Source organism: Folsomia candida, unplaced genomic scaffold (genome assembly GCF_002217175.1).
Source record: "Folsomia candida strain VU population unplaced genomic scaffold, ASM221717v1 Fcan01_Sc001, whole genome shotgun sequence".
Classification (NCBI taxonomy): domain Eukaryota; kingdom Metazoa; phylum Arthropoda; class Collembola; order Entomobryomorpha; family Isotomidae; genus Folsomia; species Folsomia candida.
In genome coordinates, this window is record NW_019091193.1 from 19918854 (window position 1) to 19941498 (window position 22645).

Sequence of the window (22645 nt, forward strand, 5' to 3'; positions counted from 1 at the left end):
TCATGGAATGGAAGTTGATGGAAGATGAGGCTCAGCTTCCTTCAAGACTTCAATAGCAGATTTATACTCCTCGGTTGTACCCCATTCGCCTTCATCCGATGTCATTTCCATCAACTCCTTGTGGGCTTGCTGTGTAATGACATTATTAGAGGTTGGTATATTTGAATAGAAAACTTGTTATTATACGGCATCATTAGTTTTTTATTGTACTTACGGCCAACCTCCTCTGGGTGTCTGGAACCTGAAACAAGAATATAATCTATATAAAACTATCCCAAATTGAATTCAACTTAGTTTCTGTCAATGAAAACGAAGTGACTTTAGTTAACCATTGGGCCCTATTAGAAAGTTTAAAAAATTGGCACGTAGATCAACCCTTCACACTGAAAATTGCAAAATATTTATAAGTATAAACACTTTTCTGTTTTCATGAAATTGCTGTGTATCGATAATGTTATGTCCTGAACAAACATCATACTAATTATGTTTCAAACTATCTTTTACTAATTGAGAAATAAATAGGATGTGTCTCCTTGGGTGAGTTATCTCAAGTTTAGTATACCCTCAGTTTATAACAATCTCGAAATAAGATGCCTTACCATGAGCTCCGATTCTCGAAGTGAGTTGACCTGTTGTTTCATGAAATACTCGTCCTTTCCTTCCTCCTCAAATTTCTTAATCTTGTCCTGTTGCATCGTGACCTCTTTTTCATAGCTTAACTTTTCCTTTGTGTACCGCTTTACAACACCCGTTTTGATCTTGAGGTTGCGTAATTTTGACGGGTCAATGGGGGTTGAGTCCGTGTCAGCCATTCTTTTAATGATTTAGGAAATATACCTGTTTCTAAAATAATACACAATATTAGTCACCATAAAAGCTGAACAAATGGTAAAGTTTATTCCAAAACAAGGTGAAAGCGTGGATTCAAGAAATCCGTTAAAAAAATTCCAGTCTCAAATAGATGAAGAAAGTTTCCAACAGGGCAGTCTAAGGACACTTACAATTTCAAGAACCGTGTCTCCTTGAGTGATCCGTTGATGATTTGTGTAGATATTTTGCGAATGACAGTTGTTGAAAAGTTTTGTGACTCATTCAGAGACATTCACTCTCGTTCAACGCCTATTATGATATTTGCAAGTGTTGGTTGTTGATTTGGCCAAACTGACTGAGGAGATTGTGTGCCCGCTGTTTAAAAATCTCCAATTTCCCATTCTCGCCTGTTTCCATTGGACACTTCCACTCGACGTCACCTCCGGCCAAAGTTCACTCATCATATCACAAGGAGAAATAGAAATATATACAAGACGTTTTATATTGGCGAAATTTGGCGAACCCTCGAGTTGTCGTCTGCAAGGTGGGTTTTGTTTCTGTTCATTTGTCATTCAACTTGAATGATTCAAGTTCTTATAACAATTTGTTAAAATGAATTCCTCTGTTATGCATGAATAATCGAAATTGGATTATTCAAATTTCAATTGAGCAACTTTGAGTTTTTGTAAATTACTGTATAGGATGTTAATAAAATTGTAGCGTTTGCCTTATTTAGGTACTCACCAAAGTTGACTAGGATAGGACGATATCACCCCGGACCGTGATAATGTTCTGCCGAACTTCTGCGTCAAGTAATCGTCACCTACAACAGGTAATTGTTTGATGTTGGTATTTATACAACACTATTATGCACGGCTGGGATTAAAAGTTTTAAAAGTAGACTCTACTGAATTGACGAAGTTTGATTGTGGTTATCAAAGTTTTTATTTCATTTTCCCATTTAATTTTAAGTAATACATGATGCATACATTAATAAGCAAAAATCAAAATGTTGATAATTATCAGCTAAGATAAAAGTGCATATTATTGAAAACAAATTACGATCTGCATACGTTCTTTCGTTACGACAAAATTTCAAGGTTTGGATAAATATTAAAGTTCAGTTCAGATTTAGGTTGTTATCTAACTGACTAGATTTTGGTACTTTGTTAGAAGTTATTGCCTTGTACTAATTCTTGAAATGCTCTGGAAGATGCGTGGTGTCATATACGTGGACGATTTGCAGTTTTCGTTTTGATTTTTCATTTGCATTCCCATTCTTGAATGGATGAATGAGAAACCGCGTGGTCGCTGTGTTGGGGGGACCATTTTTAAGCCACTTATCCTGAAATTCTTCAATATCGTAATGGGTGTTTCTGCTATCTGCTAAATAGTCCATCATACACATTAGCCACGCTCCATGGGTAACAACCAGAGCGTGTTCAGGTTCACTGGAAGCATCAGCGAGTTTGCCGAGCATCTGAAACCGATTATTTTTTAAATTCACAACTGAACAGTGCGTCAGTAAGTTTAGACATGTATGCATAACTACATACATTTAAGAATTTTGCGGTTCGTTTCTTTGTTTCTTCATAAGGTTCTCCGCCAGGGAGAGGTACGGCATGGGTATCTAGCCCAGTTTCACTACAAATATCGTAGATAGCTTGTGTTGGTTTAAATTCTAAATCTCCGTAGTCCTGTAAATTTCAGGATACAAATAAAATATACAGTGTCACCTAAAGTTTGCAATCTTTTCACGTGTCAAAATTACCCTTTCTCGCAGATTTTTCTCCAATACAAGTTCAGGGTGAGGGTGACTGGAATGTTTCAATATATTGAGAGTTGTGTCATGACATCGTTGCAGGTCACTAGTGTATACACGTGTGAAGCGTTCATGGGTCAGATGACGACCCAAATGCTCAGCCTATATGAAAAGAGCAAAGTTTATATATTAATTAGCTAATTAGTTTATATTTAAAACGCACGCACGCACCATTAATATTCCCTTCTCTGACAGCTCTCCATGAGTTCGAGATTGGATAATTTTAGCTGCATTAAGTTTGGTTTCCCCACTTCAAAAAATAGATTTGTTAAATGTAACTTTGCATAAAATTGTATTAGCAGGACAAGCAGAATAAAACTTACTGTCGAACGAATGTAGCAACAAACATCTTTGTCGACTTGAGGACTTGTCCAGCTGCAGCCAGTTTATTTTCTTGTTGATCACTGATCGCAGAAAAGTGAAATGTATGCTTTTATAACTCGGGACTTGCTGCAAACCTGCGGTAGTCACATGAATAAAAATGGTCACAACTATAATAATTATCAATTATCACACCATTGTCTTTGTCTATTGACTTTACCTGTAGCTCAAAAGAACACCTATAATTGTCAATTGTTCTAAAAAACGAGTGGTCAACAACCGTCAAATATTATTGTTTGGTTTGAGATTTGTTGGATGTGGATCAACGGCTGATGACAAAAATTAATGAATAATGACTGAACCTGAACTGGCTAATTGTGAGTAATTTGTGGGTGTCAAATTGAGACTCAAATTGACAAGGCAATTACCTTTAAATCAGGTTCAAGTTTGAAGTTCAGTTCATGCGCAACTGATAACAACGTGATGATAAGTAATTCTAATTGTAATCATTGTCGTCTGTATTAAGCTACAATAAACACGAGCCGTTGGGACAAATATTTACTCAGGACTTATATGAAATTTTAGCAGTAGTTATTTAGTGTTGCGTTTATCTTTCCTATTCCGCTTCTCCGTCATCTGTTTCTCCCGAGTAAGTCACATCATAAGATTTCGCACTCAAAAACCAACCCGACTTGTCTCATGTTCTCGTCTCATGTGTACCTTCCATGGGCAATACATGCATTGATTATCGATTACGATTTTCATAATTGCTTCCGTTTGCGTGTACAAATACTTGGAATTGTCTCAAGGTTTTGTTATGTACAAACTGAATCGATCGTTTACTTTATCATATTTCCTGTTGATGGACCAAATGAATATCAGATATCCCAAAATTTTATGCAGATCAATAATTTTTTTTAATAGAAAATATGTCTGCAGATTTGATTGTTTTGTATTTTATTCCAGGTACTACGAAGGCTGAAGAGCACTCTAGTAATTGCTGAACATGATAATGCCAGTTTGAAATCTATAACATTGAATGCCATCGGAGCAGCAAATAAAATCGGGCATGAAGTTACATGCCTTGTAATTGGAAGCAATTGTTCAAAAGTATGGCCATAAAAAAGTATACATCAATTAACATGCAAAATAAATTATTAACTCAAATTGTATTTCATTTTTATGAAAACATTAGGCTGCCGATCAGTTGACAAAGGTTGAAGGAGTTAAAAAAGTCCTAGTTGCAGATAATGCAGCATTTGAAGGCTTTTTGCCAGAAAGGTTAACCCCGTTGATCTTGGCATCGCATAAACAGTTTAATTTCACCCATATCATTGCTGGAGCGTCCGCCTTCGGAAAGGGCCTGCTACCACGAGTGGCTGCAAAGCTAGATGTATCTCCGGTATCAGACGTCATTGGAATAAAGGACGAGGAAACATTTACTCGTACAATTTATGCGGGTATGCCTGTGAATCGTATTGCTTTTGATTATGACGAATCAATACACTAGCCCTTGGGGATTAAAAAAATTGAATTCCGTACGTTGTATATTTATGCATGAATTAGGTAATGCTGTGATGACGCTAAAGGTCACAGACGCGATAAAAGTTTTGAGTGTCCGGGGAACATCCTTCGAAGCAGCAAAAGTTGGTGGTGGCTCGGGTGCCTTAGAAAAAGCTGCTGACGGGGAATATAAAAATGATTTGTCTTCATTCGTTAAGCAAGAATTGGCTAAAAGCGACCGACCCGAATTGACCAGTGCCAAAACTGTAATCAGTGGAGGCAGAGGAATGAAGAATGGAGACAACTTTAAACTTTTATATGAACTCGCTGATCTCCTCGGAGCTGGAGTGGGTGCATCTAGGGCGGCAGTGGATGCAGGATTTGTTTCCAATGATTTACAAGTAGGACAGACTGGAAAAATTGTCGCACCTGTAAGTTTTGGTGACAATTTGAATGAATTTATATATCTGTGTATGTTTTTGTTTATGTTTTCTAAATTTGTTTAGGAGCTCTACATTGCGGTCGGCATTTCTGGCGCTATTCAACATTTAGCCGGAATGAAGGACTCCAAGACTATTGTTGCGATAAATAAAGACCCTGAGGCTCCAATTTTCGCCGTCGCAGACTTGGGTCTGGTTGCTGATTTATTTAAAGCAGTAAGTAATATCATAATAATTCATATTAAATCGAGTCCGTTCATGCAGTTGTCTCATATTCTCATCCCTTGTTGCTTATGTAAATGTGACAGGTTCCAGAAATGACTGAGAAGGTTAAAGCCATGAAAAGTTAGGTGCTTAATTGAAGGTAGGATAAGTAATTTCTTAATATTAATAAAAATATATGTGGCTATTCCTGATTGTGAAAAAATAGAGCAATAAAGAATATATATTGCATAAAATAATATTTTTAATTTTCTTGTCAATTCGTCTTTTGTTGCTTTGTACTTCTTAGCACATGACTCAATTTTACGCGTGCTATTACTACAAAACGAAACATAATTTGTCAAGTTTTAAAATTGTAAATTAAACTGCGCGTCACATGCAAACAACATTTCAACTTTTAATGTATTGCATTTCGTTGTTAATTTAATTTGAAGTAATCAAAAACTAGTTCAGATTCACTGCAGTACGTACAACTTTATGATGACTTCTAAATTGGAAGGAATATTAATGGCATGTACACATGTACATATATATTTAGGTATGTACATGAGATGTACACAGATAAAATCCAATCCCTTACATGCAAATGCATTTATCATACATTATTCGCATACTAAATTTGTAGGCATGAAAATCAGTAATCAATCACTCATATATGCAAAAAAAAACTAGCAAAATGCTTCTACAAGCCGTGTGATAATTTTTCTAGGGATTATTTCCCTTAACTAAAAAAAATGTACAAAAAAATCATGCTGTCTTAGGATGAAGACTTGTTTTATGCTTTGAAATTGAACGACAAGCAAATGAGTTGTTTTGGCCTGGTCCACATATGACATAAGCAATGTGGAAGGAAGTAGCAAGAAGTGAAGTCGTGTGTCTCTCTAGTACTGACAGGTCAACCATAGTGTTTTTGTGTCTATGCTTTTAATTCAATGGCGAGGGGGCAGATGAAAAATTACACAAAATTACTTGTCCTATCTTCTATGTGTGCAAGTCTTATTTGCCAATTATCCAACTCCACCACACTTTTTGGCTGATGCTTCCTCTGAATGTTTACAATTCACTTCGCACGTTGGTTGAGAAAGATGCACATTTGAAAATGAAATGGGACATTTTTTGCAGGAGATGAAAAGAAAATGGGTGAACAAGTTCTTCAACATTAATTGCAGTCGTCGCATTTTTGTGGGGCTTGATGCTGACTAAAAATATTGTTCAATTAGCCTGCGAGACACGTTGCATGTACATTCACGACTATTTGTGAATTAAACGCCTCTGAAAATTTCTAACCAATATCTTGCTTGATTATGGGGTACAAGTATGTGCATACTCATTCCTGTAACATAAAATACGACAGTGGAAAATCGAGGATTATTATAATCTTGTGTTGAATTGAGGTTTTAACATTTGTGAAAGTTACAATAGTCTGGAAAATCACAAGCCACAAATATCAAGATGACCAGATGACGATGAAAAAGTGTCAATTTATGTAAACAAATGTTGACCATTTTTTTGGTTTTGCGAAATTGGCCGCAGAAATAATGACAACATTAATAGCAGGCAACCGGTTGTATAAAAGTATATAAAAATGTATTTCACTTGTAAAAAAATATATTCACCTTCACTTTGTGTCGTTATTGAACAACTGTTGGTAAGTACGTAGTACTTAATTTCATCATATTGACCAGTACTCGATATTTACATATCATCACAGTATCACAATTTTGTAAGAGTAGGAGTCACCCTCTGTAATTCTTCAATCCTATGAGCGTACTTGAAGTAAGCACGAAAATTGGCCTTCAGGCATTCTCCTTATACTTTTCATATTTTTAGAACTAGCCTAATCTTTTAAACCGACCAGATCACACTTTAGCTATTTTACCGGCATGTAACTCTCACGTGGATTTGGAGTCGGATATACCAAACAAGTCTTCTATGGAGCCGGCTTTCTCCCCCTCTTTGGATGGTTTGGATGTGGTGGATTTGCTTTCTCCGTCGGTGGTCGTTGACGGGGCGGGTGTCGTCGTCGTTGTGGGGTTACTACTACTGCTGGCTTTTGTCAAGACCTCATTGCTCTCAACATCCTCCGCTTTTGAGGAGGAGGTTGTTGATGTGGGCGCGTCGTCTTTTGTTCCTTCTGCTTTCACCTTGTTCTCGGATTTTGAGGAACCAAGAAGGTCAAGAATGTCTTTAGGAACTTCGTCTGAAGAAGACGTTTCATCGCGCTTTTTGCTGTACCCACCGTCACTTTCTCCTTCTGACATAATGTCCACAACGGTTCCATCCTCCGCACACGGCTTATGTTCGGGATCACCCAATGGCGCAAGAATTGTGCTAAGTCTGACACGAGGAATGAGACGAGTTCCAACAGTGAGCTTCGTTTTGATTCCATCACTCACCTGAAAATTAAAAAATGATCGTATTGAAAGTGACTGCATGCAAAAATATGTCCACATGGGTCTTGAAAACCCCTAATGAAAATAATGCATTTTTTACCAGTGGTTGAATGTTTGTAAAATCCGCAGCCAAACCACGCACCAAATTACCACCCAACTCTGCAGCATCTCTTGCCGGTTGGAACAACCTTTGATTTGTCACAAGGTTTCGAACGCGTTGAAAGTTTCTGGACAAGAATTTGGTCTTTGTTTCTGCAAAGCGAGCTAATCCACGAGACAAGGTTTGCACCAAGTTCTGAATGGCGAGAGTGAAGTTGTCGAAGAGACTGCGTAGGAGCTTAAAAACGCCCCCAAGGACCTCGGTGCCCCTGGCAGTCGCAGTGGTGAAGATCCGAATACCGTTATTCACTTTGGAGGAAGCCGTTTCTCTCAACGCCCCGCTCGCTTGTTTCCGATACACTCTAAACTCTGCAACGCAGTCAACCATGAAATTAGACATGACATGAAATGTGGCCTGACATGGCGTCTAAAACCATAAAATAAATATCAGGATGAATAGCGAACGCTTATATTACCGTCAACCGCCCGATTCAGCACATCCCCCAATCTTGGAAAGTTCTCTGTCGCCTTTCTCGTCGCATTTCTGAGGGGGGCAAACAACTCGCCCGCATTCCTCACAGAACCCCCAACAAGGTCTAAGCCTAAGTCGGTGAGCATTTGCAACTGACCTCCCCCTCCACCCTCACCACCACCAGGAATCAGTGCTACCAACGCTTGTCTGCAGAGTATTGTAAACATTGTGGATTGTCTAGAAATGCAAAATTTACTCCAAAAGAAGAACGTTTACCTTCTAGCCTCCAGGTCTTCGATGGATGGAGGATGTCCCCGAGGTGTCGAATCGGGCTCTCCATCATCAATCACTGTAAGACTCAGTTGTGGACTCCTTTTTATGATGGTGCGCCCGTAGCTTGGACTTGGAATACGAAGAGATACACATAGCACAAAAAATATCACTATATTTTTATGCGGTTGATTCATTTTCTTATTTATCCAGGCTTTCTTTAAAAACTTGATAATAATTTGAAATGAAGCACTTCAAAAGTCACAATGGGTCAATTAGTGGGGGATTTATTATTTATTAACAACGTTGGTGGTGGTGGTGATGCGTCTGTATTTCATGCGGTCGGTGGCCGATGAGAAACTGAAATAAGCAAATCAGTTCATTTTCATTATAGTTTTGAAGATGTTGTGTAATGTATCTCGGCACAACTTGTAATTGTGTCATATTTGACAACTAAAATGTGTTGAGTTGGCTATAAACACAACTTGCACTTTTATTTATGAATCAGTATTGGTGGCGTCCACATATCCAAACGTGACTATAACATGATGCTGGTTAATCACGATCAGTGAAATTTTGATTGTGCAGGGTTCAGTAGTATCTAAGTGCATATGCAGTAGTCTATCTGATCTCAACCTGTTTCCAACCTATCTATTATTTGGTTACTACATATTTCATTTTATAACTGAAAATAAGGGTGCATATAAATAATGCGTACACTATATGCACGTAAACGTACGCTACCTACAGAGGTGGCGTATACATTTAAAAAACAAGATTTTTAAGCCCACTTAATTAATTATTATCGTGCATTTCGTATGCATATAACTTATGTACCTTACGACCCTATTTTTGATATCTATTAGGTCAAATATCTTATAGATTCAATAGCCAACCATGTTAAGTTGTATTCATTTGTACATCATACTACAGTACTGATTAGTACGCAGGAGACGAAGGTTTCTTACTAAACAATTAGGCATTTTTAAAACAACGTTTTATTTGACAGAGGGAATGGTGACAATACAATAAATCTATCTGAGGTCAGTTATTTTTATGTACAATTAGTTTGATAGCAATCTCATGTACGTGGGTAATCATCATTTTTAGTTGTAATAATAATTTTTTCGGTATCAAGCTAACGTGCTTGATCACATTTTCTAGAAATTCGTTTATTACCTCCTGGTTACATCATATAATATAGAACATTAATAATTGTAACATGCAATCACATTAGGACATGACAGCCGAGATGACAATTGTGTTTAAGGTAACTCTGTGAAAAGAAAAGTCAACAATTTTCTAAAAAAATGTCTTATTTAAATACAGTAACGCTAGTTGTAGTAGTGATACATATTTGCATGCATTATTTGAGATGCAATTTTATAATTCATACTTGTCAAATCCTCGACCTGTTCCACCCCTTATTAACAAATATTCATATTGCAAGCACAGACACACACATGCGTTTGTACAGGATAGCTGCACCAATTATGAGGATTTTTTTCTGAAGTGAATTCTATACATCAATTGTCAAAGCATTGATACAAAATTATGAAATACCCAGTGCACACAAACATTCATTATTTATTATAAAATATACTCCGAGCAAAATTTCAAACTTCGGTTACATATGTCGTGATTTTTAAAATTGGTCCATATTCTTCGTTTAAAATAAATACTTTTTTAGAGGATAAATAATTTCATCTTGTACACGTTTACACCTGAAGAAGGGGACAGTTGAACCCTGTAAGCTTGTGAATAAATCACTTCAAGATGTCATCCATACGATCTGTTAATTCTACCTGAAATACTTTTTTCATTGCTTCTGGTACAAGAAAATATTTATTTGGTAATGATGTACTAGTGATAGTGATGCTGTCCTGTCATCATAATGGCTCATTATTAAACTTGACGAAATTGGTTCACCGTAGTTAATGTTTCAACAGCACGCAGCACGCCACTCAACTCTCGAACGAGGAGTGAAACATGAAATAAGTGAAACAAATGAGGAACCGCACCTCAAAATCTTAAAATTGATCTAATTTTGTATTAAATACTTCATGACAATGGAGGATAAAGGCTTATGGTTTAAGAACCAGCGTTTTAAGGTAATAATCTTACGATGCAAATGGAAAGACAAAATAGATCCTGTCTCCTGTCGCAGCTCTGAATCATGATCCTGTGTAATCTCAGTTTTGCCAAAAAATTATGTCGCATCGTAACAAGTCTGTAGTGTATTGAAATCCGGTTGGACTGGATTAAAAACAAAGATGACCACTCCCATGTTAATGTTGCTGATGGGAATATGTGCACAATCAATACATTTGACAAATGCATTACTGATTGCCCAGCAAGAAATTCTTTGACTCGTTTTTTTGTAACTTTGGCATCTGTTCTAATTCCTGTAGGCTTCAAGGTCGTTCCTTTAACTGTCTCACTTTCTTTAATCGCTGTCTCGTAATCTCGTCACCATTTGAGCTGATTATGTGCAGCAAGCAAAATTAGTAAATTATATTGTTCTTTTGCAGCAATTTCGTTGAATGATTTTTAAAAGTTTGACATCGGCTTTATGTATATTTTAATTAAATAAAATTATTTAATTTTCATCCAAATAGTTTTATATATTTGTCGTAAAATTCAAATACGTCGTATATACATACTTGATCAGATTCGTACTGATTAATCCCACATTAGGATGTAGTTTTTGTGTATTTGTCCATAACCAGATCACTAAATGAAATTAATTGTGATTGATGAGATTTGAGATAGCAAAGTGAGAAGGGAATCTTGCCCTTAGGATTAGTGAATGCATGTGTATTTATGTGCACGCGATGGGTATCCATGATAAAAACGTCTATTGAGCTCCTGTATTTGCACTGTTCGTTCATATTACTTCATATGCATGATATGTCGTACTTCAACCCAAGAGATTGGGCTTGGTTGGGTTACGTACCTATTTGGCTGGATGATTAAGGAAGCGCAGAAACTGTTGGCAAAGGGGAGGGACACAGTTCAGATTAAAAAATCATCGTCGTTCAACAATACCTACATAAGCATAACCAATTCATTCTCTTATTATCATGTCTTGATAATTTACCAAATCATAATTTGTGAAACCTACCACAAGTACAACGAGGGATATTTACATATGCTTAGCATTTACATATTCACTGCCTACTTGTACCTACGGATTACTTATTGATGTGGAATGAATTTTGTGGTGAAATTACACAATTGTCTGGCGTACAACGCGTCTTAATGAAGTCCATCCCAACTCCGTCACCAAGACGGGACCAGCAGGCCTGTATTTTACAGGGTGAAATAGGCTGCAGGGTGTGGTTATGCACTAGCAGCAACCTCTCCAGCGAAAAAAGTGTGCAATATAAAAGCACCTTCGTCCCTGGAATCGATACCAGATCACTTTCAGTTGCAATCAGCACACTTTCTTTCACTTTGTGAATTATCAACCTCCCAAAACCTCATCAACATGCAGGTAGCAAAAGAAATTCAAACTTTAATCAGAGAAACTAATTTTCGATATGTGCAAATACTTGAGCGAACTCTAATGCCTGTTCTTAAATTACTTTTAGGTCGTCGCTATCATCCTGGCTTTCGCCGCCGTCGCTTCCGCCGGACTCGTTTCTACTCCAATCGCATACTCTGCCCCCACCGTCATCTCCAGAGCCCCAGCTTTCGATTCTGCCGTCATCAAGAGCGACCGACTTGGAGGAAACTTTGCTTATTCGGTTGCTGAGAACCACGCCTATGCTGCCCACACCCCAATCGTCCAACACGTCACCTCCCCCGTTGGAGTCACCTACGCCGCTGGAGCCCCAGTCGTGACCGGATACAGCGCCCCAGCCATTCACGCCTATGCTGCCCCACTCGCCTTCGGTGGAGTCGTTCGATCCTGGTAATTTTAGTATAAAATATTTGTATTTTTTGTATATCAGCAAAATCAAAAATGACAACAGTTAAAAAATCGATACATGTACATCGTTTCATGATTCCAAATTCCAATATTCAGCATTAAGTTCACATTTAAAAAATAAAGTGCTCTTAATAAATTGGCTACGTAATAAAAACTCGTACCTATAGTCTGTCTGTAATGCATGCATATGAGGCATTTCTAAGCAACCGTGCTCACAACACATACCTGCATCGCCATCCATCCATACTCCTACCCCGACCCGCATATGAATTCCACTGTCGCATTACCAATTCTGATACGTAAAGACAAATTTTAAATACCAAAATAACCAAAATCTCACTTAAAATTAGTCACTAAAAACATTAAATGGCTCCACCTTCAAGTGCTGAAATTCGGGAAGGAGACTACACCAAAGCTATTTATTCTTTGGTGAGTCACATAAACTTTATCGAGGTTATGTACACATGCACGAATAATAACGTGTTTAATTATTTGATAGATCAAAGAGCAGCAATTTAAGGACGCCATACTCGTTTTGGAGGACCAGTTAGAATTTCATCCCAATGTATTTTCAGAATTAACAAAATGCTCCAAAATCATCAATTTCATGTTTGACTTAATATGTTAAAAATCCTAATTGATTTTAGAGTCGTGCAGCATTATCGTTACTTGGCTATTGCTACTTTTACTGCCAAGATTTTACAAATGCAACCCTGGCATACGAGCGACTTTTGTACTTGTTTCCCAAAGCTGAAGAATATCGACTTTATTACGCCCAGTCTCTGTATCATGCGTGTCTCTACAATGAAGCGATGGATGCGACGTGTCAAATAGAAAATGCAGAATTCCAGGGAAAGGTATAAATTTCAGTTTTTATTGTTCAAATTTAATATTCTAATCGCGACAAACAATAATTTATATATTTCAACACAGATATTAAAGCTCCAGGCAGCAATTAAGAACGGAGCAGACGAGCTAGCAGATGCCAAGACCTTGGTCGATAAGTGTCCAAAGGACGACCCTGACACAGAGATCAACAGAGGCTGTCTTTTATACAAGGAAGGTCGATATGACGAAGCTCTACAAAGATTTAATGCGGCTTCTCAAGTGATTGGTTATGACCCGCACTGTTCATACAACATGGCACTGACGCATTATCGACTCCAGAATATTCCGATGGCTGCAAAACATATTGGTATGTTATATATCCATAATACATAAGTGGAATGTGAATGTGTATCTGCAACTTTTAATACGCATTTAAAAAATAAATTCCCACAGCCGACATAATTCAAAATGAGGTGAGTCAACATCCGGAAATGGGAGTGGGAGTCATGACAGAAGGAATTGAGCTCCCGAGCGTTGGCAACACTTTGACTCTACACGACACTGCATTCATTGAAGCTTTCAACTTGAAGGCCGCCTTCGAGTTCGACATTCAAAATCGTAATACCGTAATCGACATCAGAATAAAAAAATAAGAAAAACGAACTAAAATCACAATGGTATTTTAGCGAAAGGAGCTCGTGAAGCTTTGACAGACATGCCGCCCAGAAATGAGGACGAACTGGATGCAATTACATTGCACAATCAAGCAATTCTAAACATGGAAAATAATCCAACGGAAGGATTTGAAAAACTGCAGTTTCTTTTATCACAAAATCCATTTCCACCGGAAACATTCCAAAACCTTTTACTACTCTACTGCAAATATGAATGCTATGATCTAGCAGCAGACGTATTGGCGGATTATGCTCATCTTACGTACAAGTATTTAACACCGGTGGGTAAATACATACATATGTAATTGAGCAAATTAATTTTTGTGTATAATAAATGATAAAAATTAAGCTATTTCATGTTTAAAATTTTAGTTCATGTACGACTTGTTTGATGCAATGATTACTCAACAAACTTCACCAGAAGAAGGATACAGAAAGTTGGACGAATTATCCAATAAAACGGCGGAAGCGTTACGAAAACTGACCAAGCAGGTGACCGAGTCAAAGGGAGTTGGTCAAGATGCTGTTGCAAGCAAGCTTTGTACAGAATATGATGAAATGCTAGCAAGGTATAAATTTTAATATTTTTACTCCCGAATATTCTACAGAAGGAGCATTTCTTTAAATTTTAATTGAAATAGCAAATACATTCCGGTGTTGATGTCGCAAGCAAAAATATTTTGGGATAAGGAAAACTATGCGCAGGTATTTACAATAAAATCCCCATGCCATGTACTCCGATCTTGTGATAATATGCAAATACACGCAAGGACTTGTTTCAGGTGGAAAAAATCTTTAGAAAATCCGTCGAATTTTGTAATGAGGTGGATGTGTGGAAACTCAACGTTGCACATGTCATTTTTATGCAAGAGAATAAGTTTCGAGAAGCTGCAAGTTTCTATGAAGCAATCGTAAAGAAGAGTTATGCTCACGTAAATAAATACAATTCACATAACGTCTTATTAAAGTCTTATTAATTGAGAATAAGTCAATTACAGGGAATTATTTAGTTAAAACACTTGTGCGACTTTTTTAGGTCCTTGATGTAAGTGCCATTGTCCTTGCAAACCTGTGCGTATCTTACATCATGACGGGCCAAAACGAAGAGGCTGAAGAACTAATGAGAAAAATTGAGAGAGAGGAAGAACAAGTTGCGTTTGATAATCCGGAGCAGAAACTGTTCCACTTGTGCATAGTTAACATGGTTATCGGGACCCTGTACTGTGCCAAGGTAAGGATTTTAATTTAGCATTATAATTAATCTAATTAAGATTTTAATTTGATGATTAATTTATTGAACTACGTATTAACTATGAATTAATACACTTAATACAATGAATTTGTTTTGAATAGGGGAACTACGACTTTGGAATTTCTAGAATTATCAAAAGTTTAGAACCATACAGCAAAAAACTTGGAACTGACACTTGGTACACAGGATTTAACAATTATTTCTTAATCATGATAACAGTTGTGCTTTATCTGCTTCTTAAAAATTAAATTAGGTTTTATGCCAAGCGTTGTTTTCTGTCTATGTTGGAGAAGGGGGCCAAGCACACCACAAATGTACGAGACAACGTTTATCAAGACTGTATCCAGTTTTTGCAACATTGCGAATGTAATGAGGCATGAAATTAATTATCATCCCATTTTTCTCTGTTTAAAGAACAAATATTTTAATGCAGCGTTTGGCAGAAATGTGAAAACGTTGATAGAGTCGCCATTGGAGGACTCGCCTCTCCACCTCGGCAAGAACACCGTGACCTACGAATCTCGCCTCCTTAAATCCCTCCTTCTTCGTGTTCTCCAGTAAATAGCGCAATAAAACTAAACATTTCACGTGCGGCGTCAATTTCTACAAATGAGACAATTTCTCTAAATATGAGAAACTAATGTGGAAATGTCTCAATATCTCAATTTGCCCATCATATAATTTCGTAGTATGTCTCAAGTTTCCTTTCTATCAGTCTTACAGTACAATACAATAATTTATTGTGAATAAAATATGATAAAATTAGGAACCAATGTTTTTTAAGTATGAAACTACAAGTAGTGCAATAAAACCATCCAAATTTATGGTCAAACGGTCATGTGATGCTGAAATTTGAGAAAATCTGCTTTCACTTTGTGCATGCATAGCCGACTATTTCATTGCTGTTTGGGGCATACGGAGCCTTCGACCGCCTTGCTTCGTAAGCCGGTCGCTCTTTCGTTCGCGTCTTCTTGTGTGATCTAAAAACCACTCACTCAAAATCGAAATATTATTTCTCGAGAACAGTAAATAATTTAATTACAATTATTTAAAAACAAATTTCAACGTTCTTTCTATAAAAGTTGAGAACCTTCCAATTCTTCAAGGTTAGTTAATAGTCAGTGTTGATTAATTTGTCCAAGTTTTGATACATAATAAAACCGACCTATTAAATAAAATATTTTTTATCGTCATTTATTTCTGAAGAGGGAAATTGCTAATCAGTATTCATTTTTTGGATTTTTTAGATGGCGATGCCCGTGAATCCAAAACCATTTCTTAATTCTCTCACTGGCAAATCGGTGATTGTTAAGTTAAAGTGGGGACCGGAGTACAAAGGATACCTTGTCTCGGTTGATGGATACATGAATGTTCAGGTAATTGGTGCTATATGATCTGATATCTAAATATAAAATATACTAACCCGGCATCACATAATATTTAATTTGACGAATCGCTATTTTCAGATGGCGCAGACGGAGGAATATGTAAATGGAGAGTCGACTGGTTTGCTGGGCGAAGTTTTGATCCGTTGTAATAACGTGTTATACATTCGCGAAGATGATGGTGACGGCGATGCGATGGACGAGTAGTAGATATTATGAGTATACTTTTTATTGTATTTTAATTTCTTTGTACTTTAGATTGGCAAATGGGTCAGAATTAAAATAATTAATAGAAGGCCAGCTTGAACTATATTTTTCATTTGGATCGCACAGAGGTTGTTGACATCTTCTAAATCTGATTGAAGTTCAAATAGGGGTGGTCTGTTTCCAGCACACGTCACGAATTTCTGTAACAATTATTATTTGTAGAAAGTCTTGGGGTTTAAAATGGGAAATGTTGTTTTACCTGTACATAACCATTGCGAGTCTGATTCTGATGCATTGTTGCAGAGTACACAGTTTTCTGAAAATGTAAAATTTACCACCCAGTTTTATTAAAATAGATCAACGACTTCTTAAATGAAAGTAACGTTCAAATGCTAGCATAGAATTCTTATATATGGAGCCCCCACTATCAACTATGCGTGGCTTTAATGACTCTTGTAATTTACTTCACACTGGTTCGTGAATACCTGTCTGCCTGACTGAATTTATAGGAATACTAGTAAAAATATTGTTTTCTAAGACTATTTTCCCACCAATTTGGAAAAATAAATCCGTGCATAAATTCATCATTCATCTCTACATACACCCGTTTTCTTGAGCTGGATGGAATTTTCCTCTATTTACTACGCTTCAATTACTTTCGTGCAAATATAAATAAATGTCGGCTTGTATTTATGGCGTCGTCTTACCAAAATTCTGCGTGTGGCATGACATGGAATAAAATTAATTAAGTACATTGAGGGAACTCACGTCAACGTTTGTAACCTTCGTAACTGCGTAAGATTGTAAGCTTACAAACTTTTACGAACTTTTACACACATTTCTAAGGAAAATTGACTTACGAACTTTTACGAAACTTACGCACTTCAAAAGCATGTTTTTGGTTCGTAAATAAAAGTTCGTAAATAATTCGAGGTTTGATACTTGCATTTTCGGTTGAAATTGTCTTAGAGACAAATAATTGTCACTGTCTATTGTAAATTTTTTGTGATCTCGTGCAAATTAATTTAATTATTCAACAAAAGATTGCTGCCAGCCGAAAATATTGGTCGCTATCCGACCAGCCCCCAAATGTCAAATCCGGGCTAAATTGACACACTTCATCCAGGGTGTCAATCAATCGGTCTTGATCATACGATCATTTTGGTATATTATAGAACTTTGTGACATAAGAAATGGCTGTGTAATTCCTGAAAAACTGATATTTTAAGCAAAAAAGTCAAAAAGAATTACATTTCATTTGGTGTAAGCTAGGATAAAGTTGGCTAGCAACATTTTGATGACGTTTTATATACGATATTTTTTTACTAAAAAAAGTTTACGAAAATGTTTACAAAGTCAACTCACGTCAAGAGTGTGTAAACTTACAAACCTAACGCAGTTACGTAGGTTACGAACTTGACGTGAAATCCCTCATTATTTAAGTTTGTACTGCATTTTGAATTATACAAACTATTATAATTATTGTGCTCTGCTCTTTACGACTAAATACGAGACGAATCTTCAACGTCATCTATTTGTGTCAGAATTTCAAGTTCAAGGAAATGATTGACTTTACTATCTTGATCTGATTATAATTAAGGATGAAAAATCACATATGATAATGCATGTTGGGAAGGTTGACTTTCTGTGTGGCTTAATAAATGATATTAAGAACTGACAATAGATAATCAATTACAATTTAAACACTTGTAAGATCATCTCATAAAATGACAGGCAGAATGCAGACCAAATCCTGAATCAGATTTTTTATTACTTCGATCGCGTGGTCATTTGTATAGTAGCGTTGTTGTAAATTGTTATTCGAGAAGCATGATTACATGAAATAATACTGATGTAATTATTCTAATTATATCCAATTATATATGCATTTGTACATACATACATATTGCGACATCACTACATGTGCCATCGTAGTTCGGGAAAATTTAGAAGCCGGATGTCTCTTATTATCAATTCACCGATGCATTATAGCTTTCATTCGAAATATTTTTGTGAATAATTTAATATTTTACATGTGACATTTTTCAGACATTACGTATGAGGTAGAGCGGATGAAGAAGAGTTTCTATAATTTTAAGTAAACTTGAATATTATTTTTTAAATACTGCAAATAGTATTCGAATAACTGATTGTTGCAATCGCTCCAGCACTATTCATGGGAAAATCGGCCACATACAAATAATTGCAAGCCACAAATTAGGCGTTCGTATGCATGCATATTTCGTACTTTCAAGCTATTGCTTGCACGTGAATTTTGATGATATTAGTTATTTGCATGTTGTACCATACTCCCACAAAGCCTTAATTATTAACGATTATTTACTGTGAAGCTTTGTTTAAAATAGCTATGAATCTGATGGTACTTCTGGATATTAAATAAAACATGCATATTCCAAATTATCAGCGAAATTATATGTCCTATGACTTTGTAACGTGCGATCTGTGCTCTTTACATCATCCAAACTTGATTAATTTTGGAAAAAAAGTATAAAGGCGGCAGTAAATGAATTATCATTCACAGCATAATAAATCAGTTTAGCAATTCGAGGTTCTACATACAAATATGCAAGATTATGGAAATATGCAAGAACTACATAATTGATAAATTACTTCAAGCAAAGCTTCTGGCAGAAATGCTGATAAGAAAGGAGGCAGATTCCAGAGTGAAATGTAATTGTTGTCAAGTAATTAAATGAGGTGTAGTCCAAAATGGATTATTGACTCCCGAATCACGATGAGGATCAAAGAGTTTATTTCCGACATGTTTATGCGTGGAACGGACAAAGTTTAAGAAGTTGAGATTGATCGAGATCAACATTTGGTAGGCATACATTGTGTGTAATAAGTATAGTTAGTAACATAGTTCTCATGTTGAGCTAAAAACGCTGATTAAAATTGAGACGCCCTATAATGTGACGTACAATTACAGCAATGGACGAGTGCTACAGAATATGATCCAAGCACGATAAAAGGCTTGCAAGGGCGTGGTTGGTTCTTCTCAACGCTAGGCATACATATTTATTTACTTTGTGCAGAGTTACCAAACATTTTGTAACTCAATCCACCAAATGTAAGAGAGTTTGGTTTTGGCTTTTAGTATTGCTTTGATTTATTAAGTATTCTGTGTCATCAATAATTCACAAAGACGAGAGAATAGTGGAATTAAATATGTGCAACGCTAATGAAGCATCAGTTTCATTCAAGTCTAATTTACTATATACTCACCTTTACTCATGCATCAGGAATGCTCTTTAGTTGCGGATCTAGTTGCCTCAATCATGCTTTAATATTCCACGCTCTGCTCTAGATTTATCCACACCGTTACAACTACATATATTCATTTTTTGCATCAATAAGACCTCAATTACGCGTATGCAGTACTCAAGAAATTTAATGTCGATCAAAATATTTCACCTGCTCTTGTTAATACACCAAGATGTAATGGAGGGCCAAATGCCTTTTTCTACGTCACATAAATATCGTCATCATCATCCCTCCCTCAAGTTCTCGTGTGTAGGTTGTAAAAGAATCCTGGATGAGACAAAAAACCGGAGGTTGTTCATGGTCTCGATGTAAATGATGCTCGTATTTTACATCCTTAATCTTACGACCTGATGCTATTATTTAGTGTATCATCATATTTGCACTATCTAATTCAAGCTAGCGGACCGAATCGCGTATATAAAGACTAAAAGTTTGAGTTCCAGACATCAGATCACATTTGCAACCTCATTCCTAACTTCAAAGTCCAAAGCTTCAACTCAAATCCTCATCATCATCATGCAGGTAAATAGAATAGTTTCCATTGGACTGATAGTGACTTCATTAAAGGTCCCTAAATGTTGTAAGCATTTGTTTAAACGAAATTTCTGTATTGCAGTCTGCTCTCGTTTTCTTGGCCCTTGTCGCCGTCGCTTCCGCCGGACTCGTTTCGTCTCCAGTTGCCTACTCTGCCGGAACTTATCTGACCCGAGCCCCAGCTTTCGATTCTGCGGTCATCAAGAGCGACCGACTTGGAGGAAACTTTGCATATTCGGTTGCTGAGAGCCACGCCTATGCTGCCCACACCCCAATCGTCCAACATGTCACCTCCCCCGTTGGAGTCACTTACTCTGCTGGAGCCCCAGTCGTGACCGGATACAGAAGCCCAGCCGTCCACGCCTATGGTTACAACGCTGCCCCACTTGCCTACAACGGATATGGAGCTTACGGGTACTCTGCCCCAGCTTATTACAACACTCTCGGATAAGAATTTGTTCAGCCAAAATCGCTAGTTCTTAAATTATTCATGTATTTTCATCTGTGATTCTTTACTTTCGGTTAGTCCACAACATAATTGAAAAAAACATAGTATTTTTATACAGTTTTGTATATGCTCAGATATTTCGAAAATTGTAAATTCAAAACTTATTATTGTGTTCAAAATTGAAAAATAAATATTCGGTTTCATGACCCAGTTGTAATCAAAATTACTCATTAGTGGAATTATTTTAGTACTTGAGATTGCATCCTAATTGGGACTAATAAAACGCAGGTGAAAATGGATATTCTCAGATTCTCATGCATTGAACAAAGACGGCCTTGACTGAAATGTGGAATGCGTAGCAATTTTTTCACATTTTTGAGAAGATTCCACTGCATTGTTAAAATTAGTAGATAACCAACCCCACATTTTTGTAGTAGACAATACCACGATATACCAAAAGTTGCACCTTTCATCGCCAATTCACACATTTCTTTCTAGCATAGCAAATGATGAATCCAAACTAAACCAAGCGTGAATAAGGTGATTTGTTCCACTTGATGATGTTTGAGAGGAAAATTAGTCTCATAAACAGCTTAAATTCCATACGAGTGGAGGAATTTCAGTTAATATGAATGCATGCATATGTAATTTATGTAAGTACTTGAACTCTTCATTGTTTTCAAGACAAAGATTTTCATTACGATGGGACTATTGCCTAAATGTTTTGCAACTGAAAAAGGGGGCAAACTGGACTGCCAAGTTATTTACTATCTGTTGCATACCTATGTATGTAGTTTTTAGTCTCGGCTTATGGAGCCATCATTTACATACGTCTGTATGTACATATGCACTGTAGATTTTTTATTGATTATTATTTTTATTTGTCAGTTTAGTATAAATACAGATTATGGGTCATTATTGGATATGCAAATAATGCCTGATGAGCAAGTAAGTAAAAGTTCCGGACACTGCAATGGCATGATACGAAAAATATAACATAAAGATAACGAATGAGCAATTGCATATACTTATTGTTGTACAATCTAGCAGACTTGGTGATAATTATGTACATATGTATTTATGTAATTGCATGGGAGAACTATCTGTATATTATCAAACATGACATTGTATGCAATAATGAGTGCGAAAGGATGGTCAAGAGCAGCAAATAGGAAAATAATTACTTGTTATAATTAGTTATTATTATTATTATTACTACTGCGGTTCTTCCTGGATTGATGTTGAGTGTGATATCCAACAAACTTCATAAGTAATCAGGCGTTGTAATTTTTATCAAAGAACAGAAAATAAGATTTTGTAATGTATTTTTTAACAAATATGTCAAAATTAAATGATGAAATTAATTAAATATCCGATGGATGAGTAAGTGAATGGCATATGTCGTATGTACATAACATGCTAACTGCTGCATGGTCAAATTTACTACTCAATGAATACCTGCACGTCTCGTTTTATATGCAAAAACCGAACCAATTAAGCTCATGATGCACTTGGCATGCGTAAACTATAAACTAGCACCGAAATTATAAAAATTTAGTAATGTCATGGTACGAAATTAGGCAAATTCTGATTAACTTTCAGTCCACATGATTTTCTTGTTGACTTTTTTTCACCAAGTTATGACGATTGTAAGACACAACAGGAAATTACATAAAGTTTTGATCGCGTAAACGGAGATTAGCGTTGTACTAATCCTAAATGTACATGCAGTGAAGGCTCAACTCT

At 36.5% G+C, this 22645-nt stretch overlaps 7 protein-coding genes and 1 long non-coding RNA gene across 9 annotated transcripts; 4 read left to right on the forward strand and 4 right to left on the reverse strand.

Moving 5' to 3' along the window:
* LOC110842539 (tubulin-specific chaperone A) lies at positions 1–812 on the reverse strand. The gene is made up of 3 exons (XM_035858687.1): positions 600–812; positions 215–241; positions 1–129 (listed from the first exon to the last, which is right to left on the reverse strand). The coding sequence occupies exons 1-3, from the start codon at positions 810–812 to the stop codon at positions 1–3; spliced, it is 369 nt and encodes a 122-aa protein (XP_035714580.1).
* A 382-nt stretch (positions 813–1194) lies between these two features.
* On the forward strand, positions 1195–5366 carry LOC110842537 (probable electron transfer flavoprotein subunit alpha, mitochondrial). Its single transcript, XM_022088302.2, has 7 exons — positions 1195–1354; positions 1547–1642; positions 3920–4063; positions 4149–4413; positions 4520–4887; positions 4963–5112; positions 5205–5366. The coding sequence occupies exons 2-7, from the start codon at positions 1598–1600 to the stop codon at positions 5244–5246; spliced, it is 1014 nt and encodes a 337-aa protein (XP_021943994.1). The 5' UTR covers positions 1195–1354; positions 1547–1597; the 3' UTR covers positions 5247–5366.
* On the reverse strand, positions 1732–3616 carry LOC110842538 (fructose-2,6-bisphosphatase TIGAR B). 2 transcript variants are annotated; one of them, XM_022088304.2, is made up of 7 exons: positions 3382–3616; positions 3174–3210; positions 2956–3090; positions 2804–2882; positions 2582–2734; positions 2367–2507; positions 1732–2290 (listed from the first exon to the last, which is right to left on the reverse strand). In XM_022088304.2, exons 3-7 carry the CDS (start codon positions 2979–2981, stop codon positions 2000–2002), a joined length of 690 nt encoding a protein of 229 aa, XP_021943996.1. In that variant the 5' UTR covers positions 2982–3090; positions 3174–3210; positions 3382–3616; the 3' UTR covers positions 1732–1999. The 2 variants fall into 2 exon arrangements, with proteins under 2 accessions (XP_021943996.1, XP_021943995.1); XM_022088303.2 differs by having other exon boundaries at positions 3174–3282.
* Positions 5367–6683: 1317 nt separating the features above from the next.
* LOC110860882 lies at positions 6684–8721 on the reverse strand. The gene is made up of 4 exons (XM_022110000.2): positions 8359–8721; positions 8087–8289; positions 7612–7979; positions 6684–7514 (listed from the first exon to the last, which is right to left on the reverse strand). The coding sequence occupies exons 1-4, from the start codon at positions 8547–8549 to the stop codon at positions 7011–7013; spliced, it is 1266 nt and encodes a 421-aa protein (XP_021965692.2). The 5' UTR covers positions 8550–8721; the 3' UTR covers positions 6684–7010.
* A 2966-nt stretch (positions 8722–11687) lies between these two features.
* Positions 11688–12446, forward strand: LOC110849223 (pupal cuticle protein G1A). The gene is made up of 2 exons (XM_022096609.2): positions 11688–11848; positions 11946–12446. Exons 1-2 carry the CDS (start codon positions 11843–11845, stop codon positions 12270–12272), a joined length of 333 nt encoding a protein of 110 aa, XP_021952301.1. The 5' UTR covers positions 11688–11842; the 3' UTR covers positions 12273–12446.
* A 62-nt stretch (positions 12447–12508) lies between these two features.
* Positions 12509–16121, forward strand: LOC110849205 (tetratricopeptide repeat protein 30A). Its single transcript, XM_022096585.2, has 13 exons — positions 12509–12715; positions 12786–12851; positions 12934–13143; positions 13220–13481; positions 13568–13732; positions 13801–14069; positions 14161–14357; positions 14430–14493; positions 14571–14720; positions 14825–15019; positions 15142–15218; positions 15294–15406; positions 15474–16121. The coding sequence occupies exons 1-13, from the start codon at positions 12653–12655 to the stop codon at positions 15599–15601; spliced, it is 1959 nt and encodes a 652-aa protein (XP_021952277.1). The 5' UTR covers positions 12509–12652; the 3' UTR covers positions 15602–16121.
* Positions 16122–16632: 511 nt separating this feature from the next.
* LOC118436047 lies at positions 16633–17004 on the reverse strand. The gene is made up of 2 exons (XR_004835156.1): positions 16892–17004; positions 16633–16832 (listed from the first exon to the last, which is right to left on the reverse strand). It is a non-coding gene; the product is annotated as an uncharacterized LOC118436047 (long non-coding RNA).
* Positions 17005–20282: 3278 nt separating this feature from the next.
* On the forward strand, positions 20283–21125 carry LOC110849216 (cuticle protein 12.5). Its single transcript, XM_022096596.2, has 2 exons — positions 20283–20439; positions 20534–21125. Exons 1-2 carry the CDS (start codon positions 20434–20436, stop codon positions 20900–20902), a joined length of 375 nt encoding a protein of 124 aa, XP_021952288.1. The 5' UTR covers positions 20283–20433; the 3' UTR covers positions 20903–21125.
* The last annotated feature ends 1520 nt before the right edge of the window (positions 21126–22645 follow it).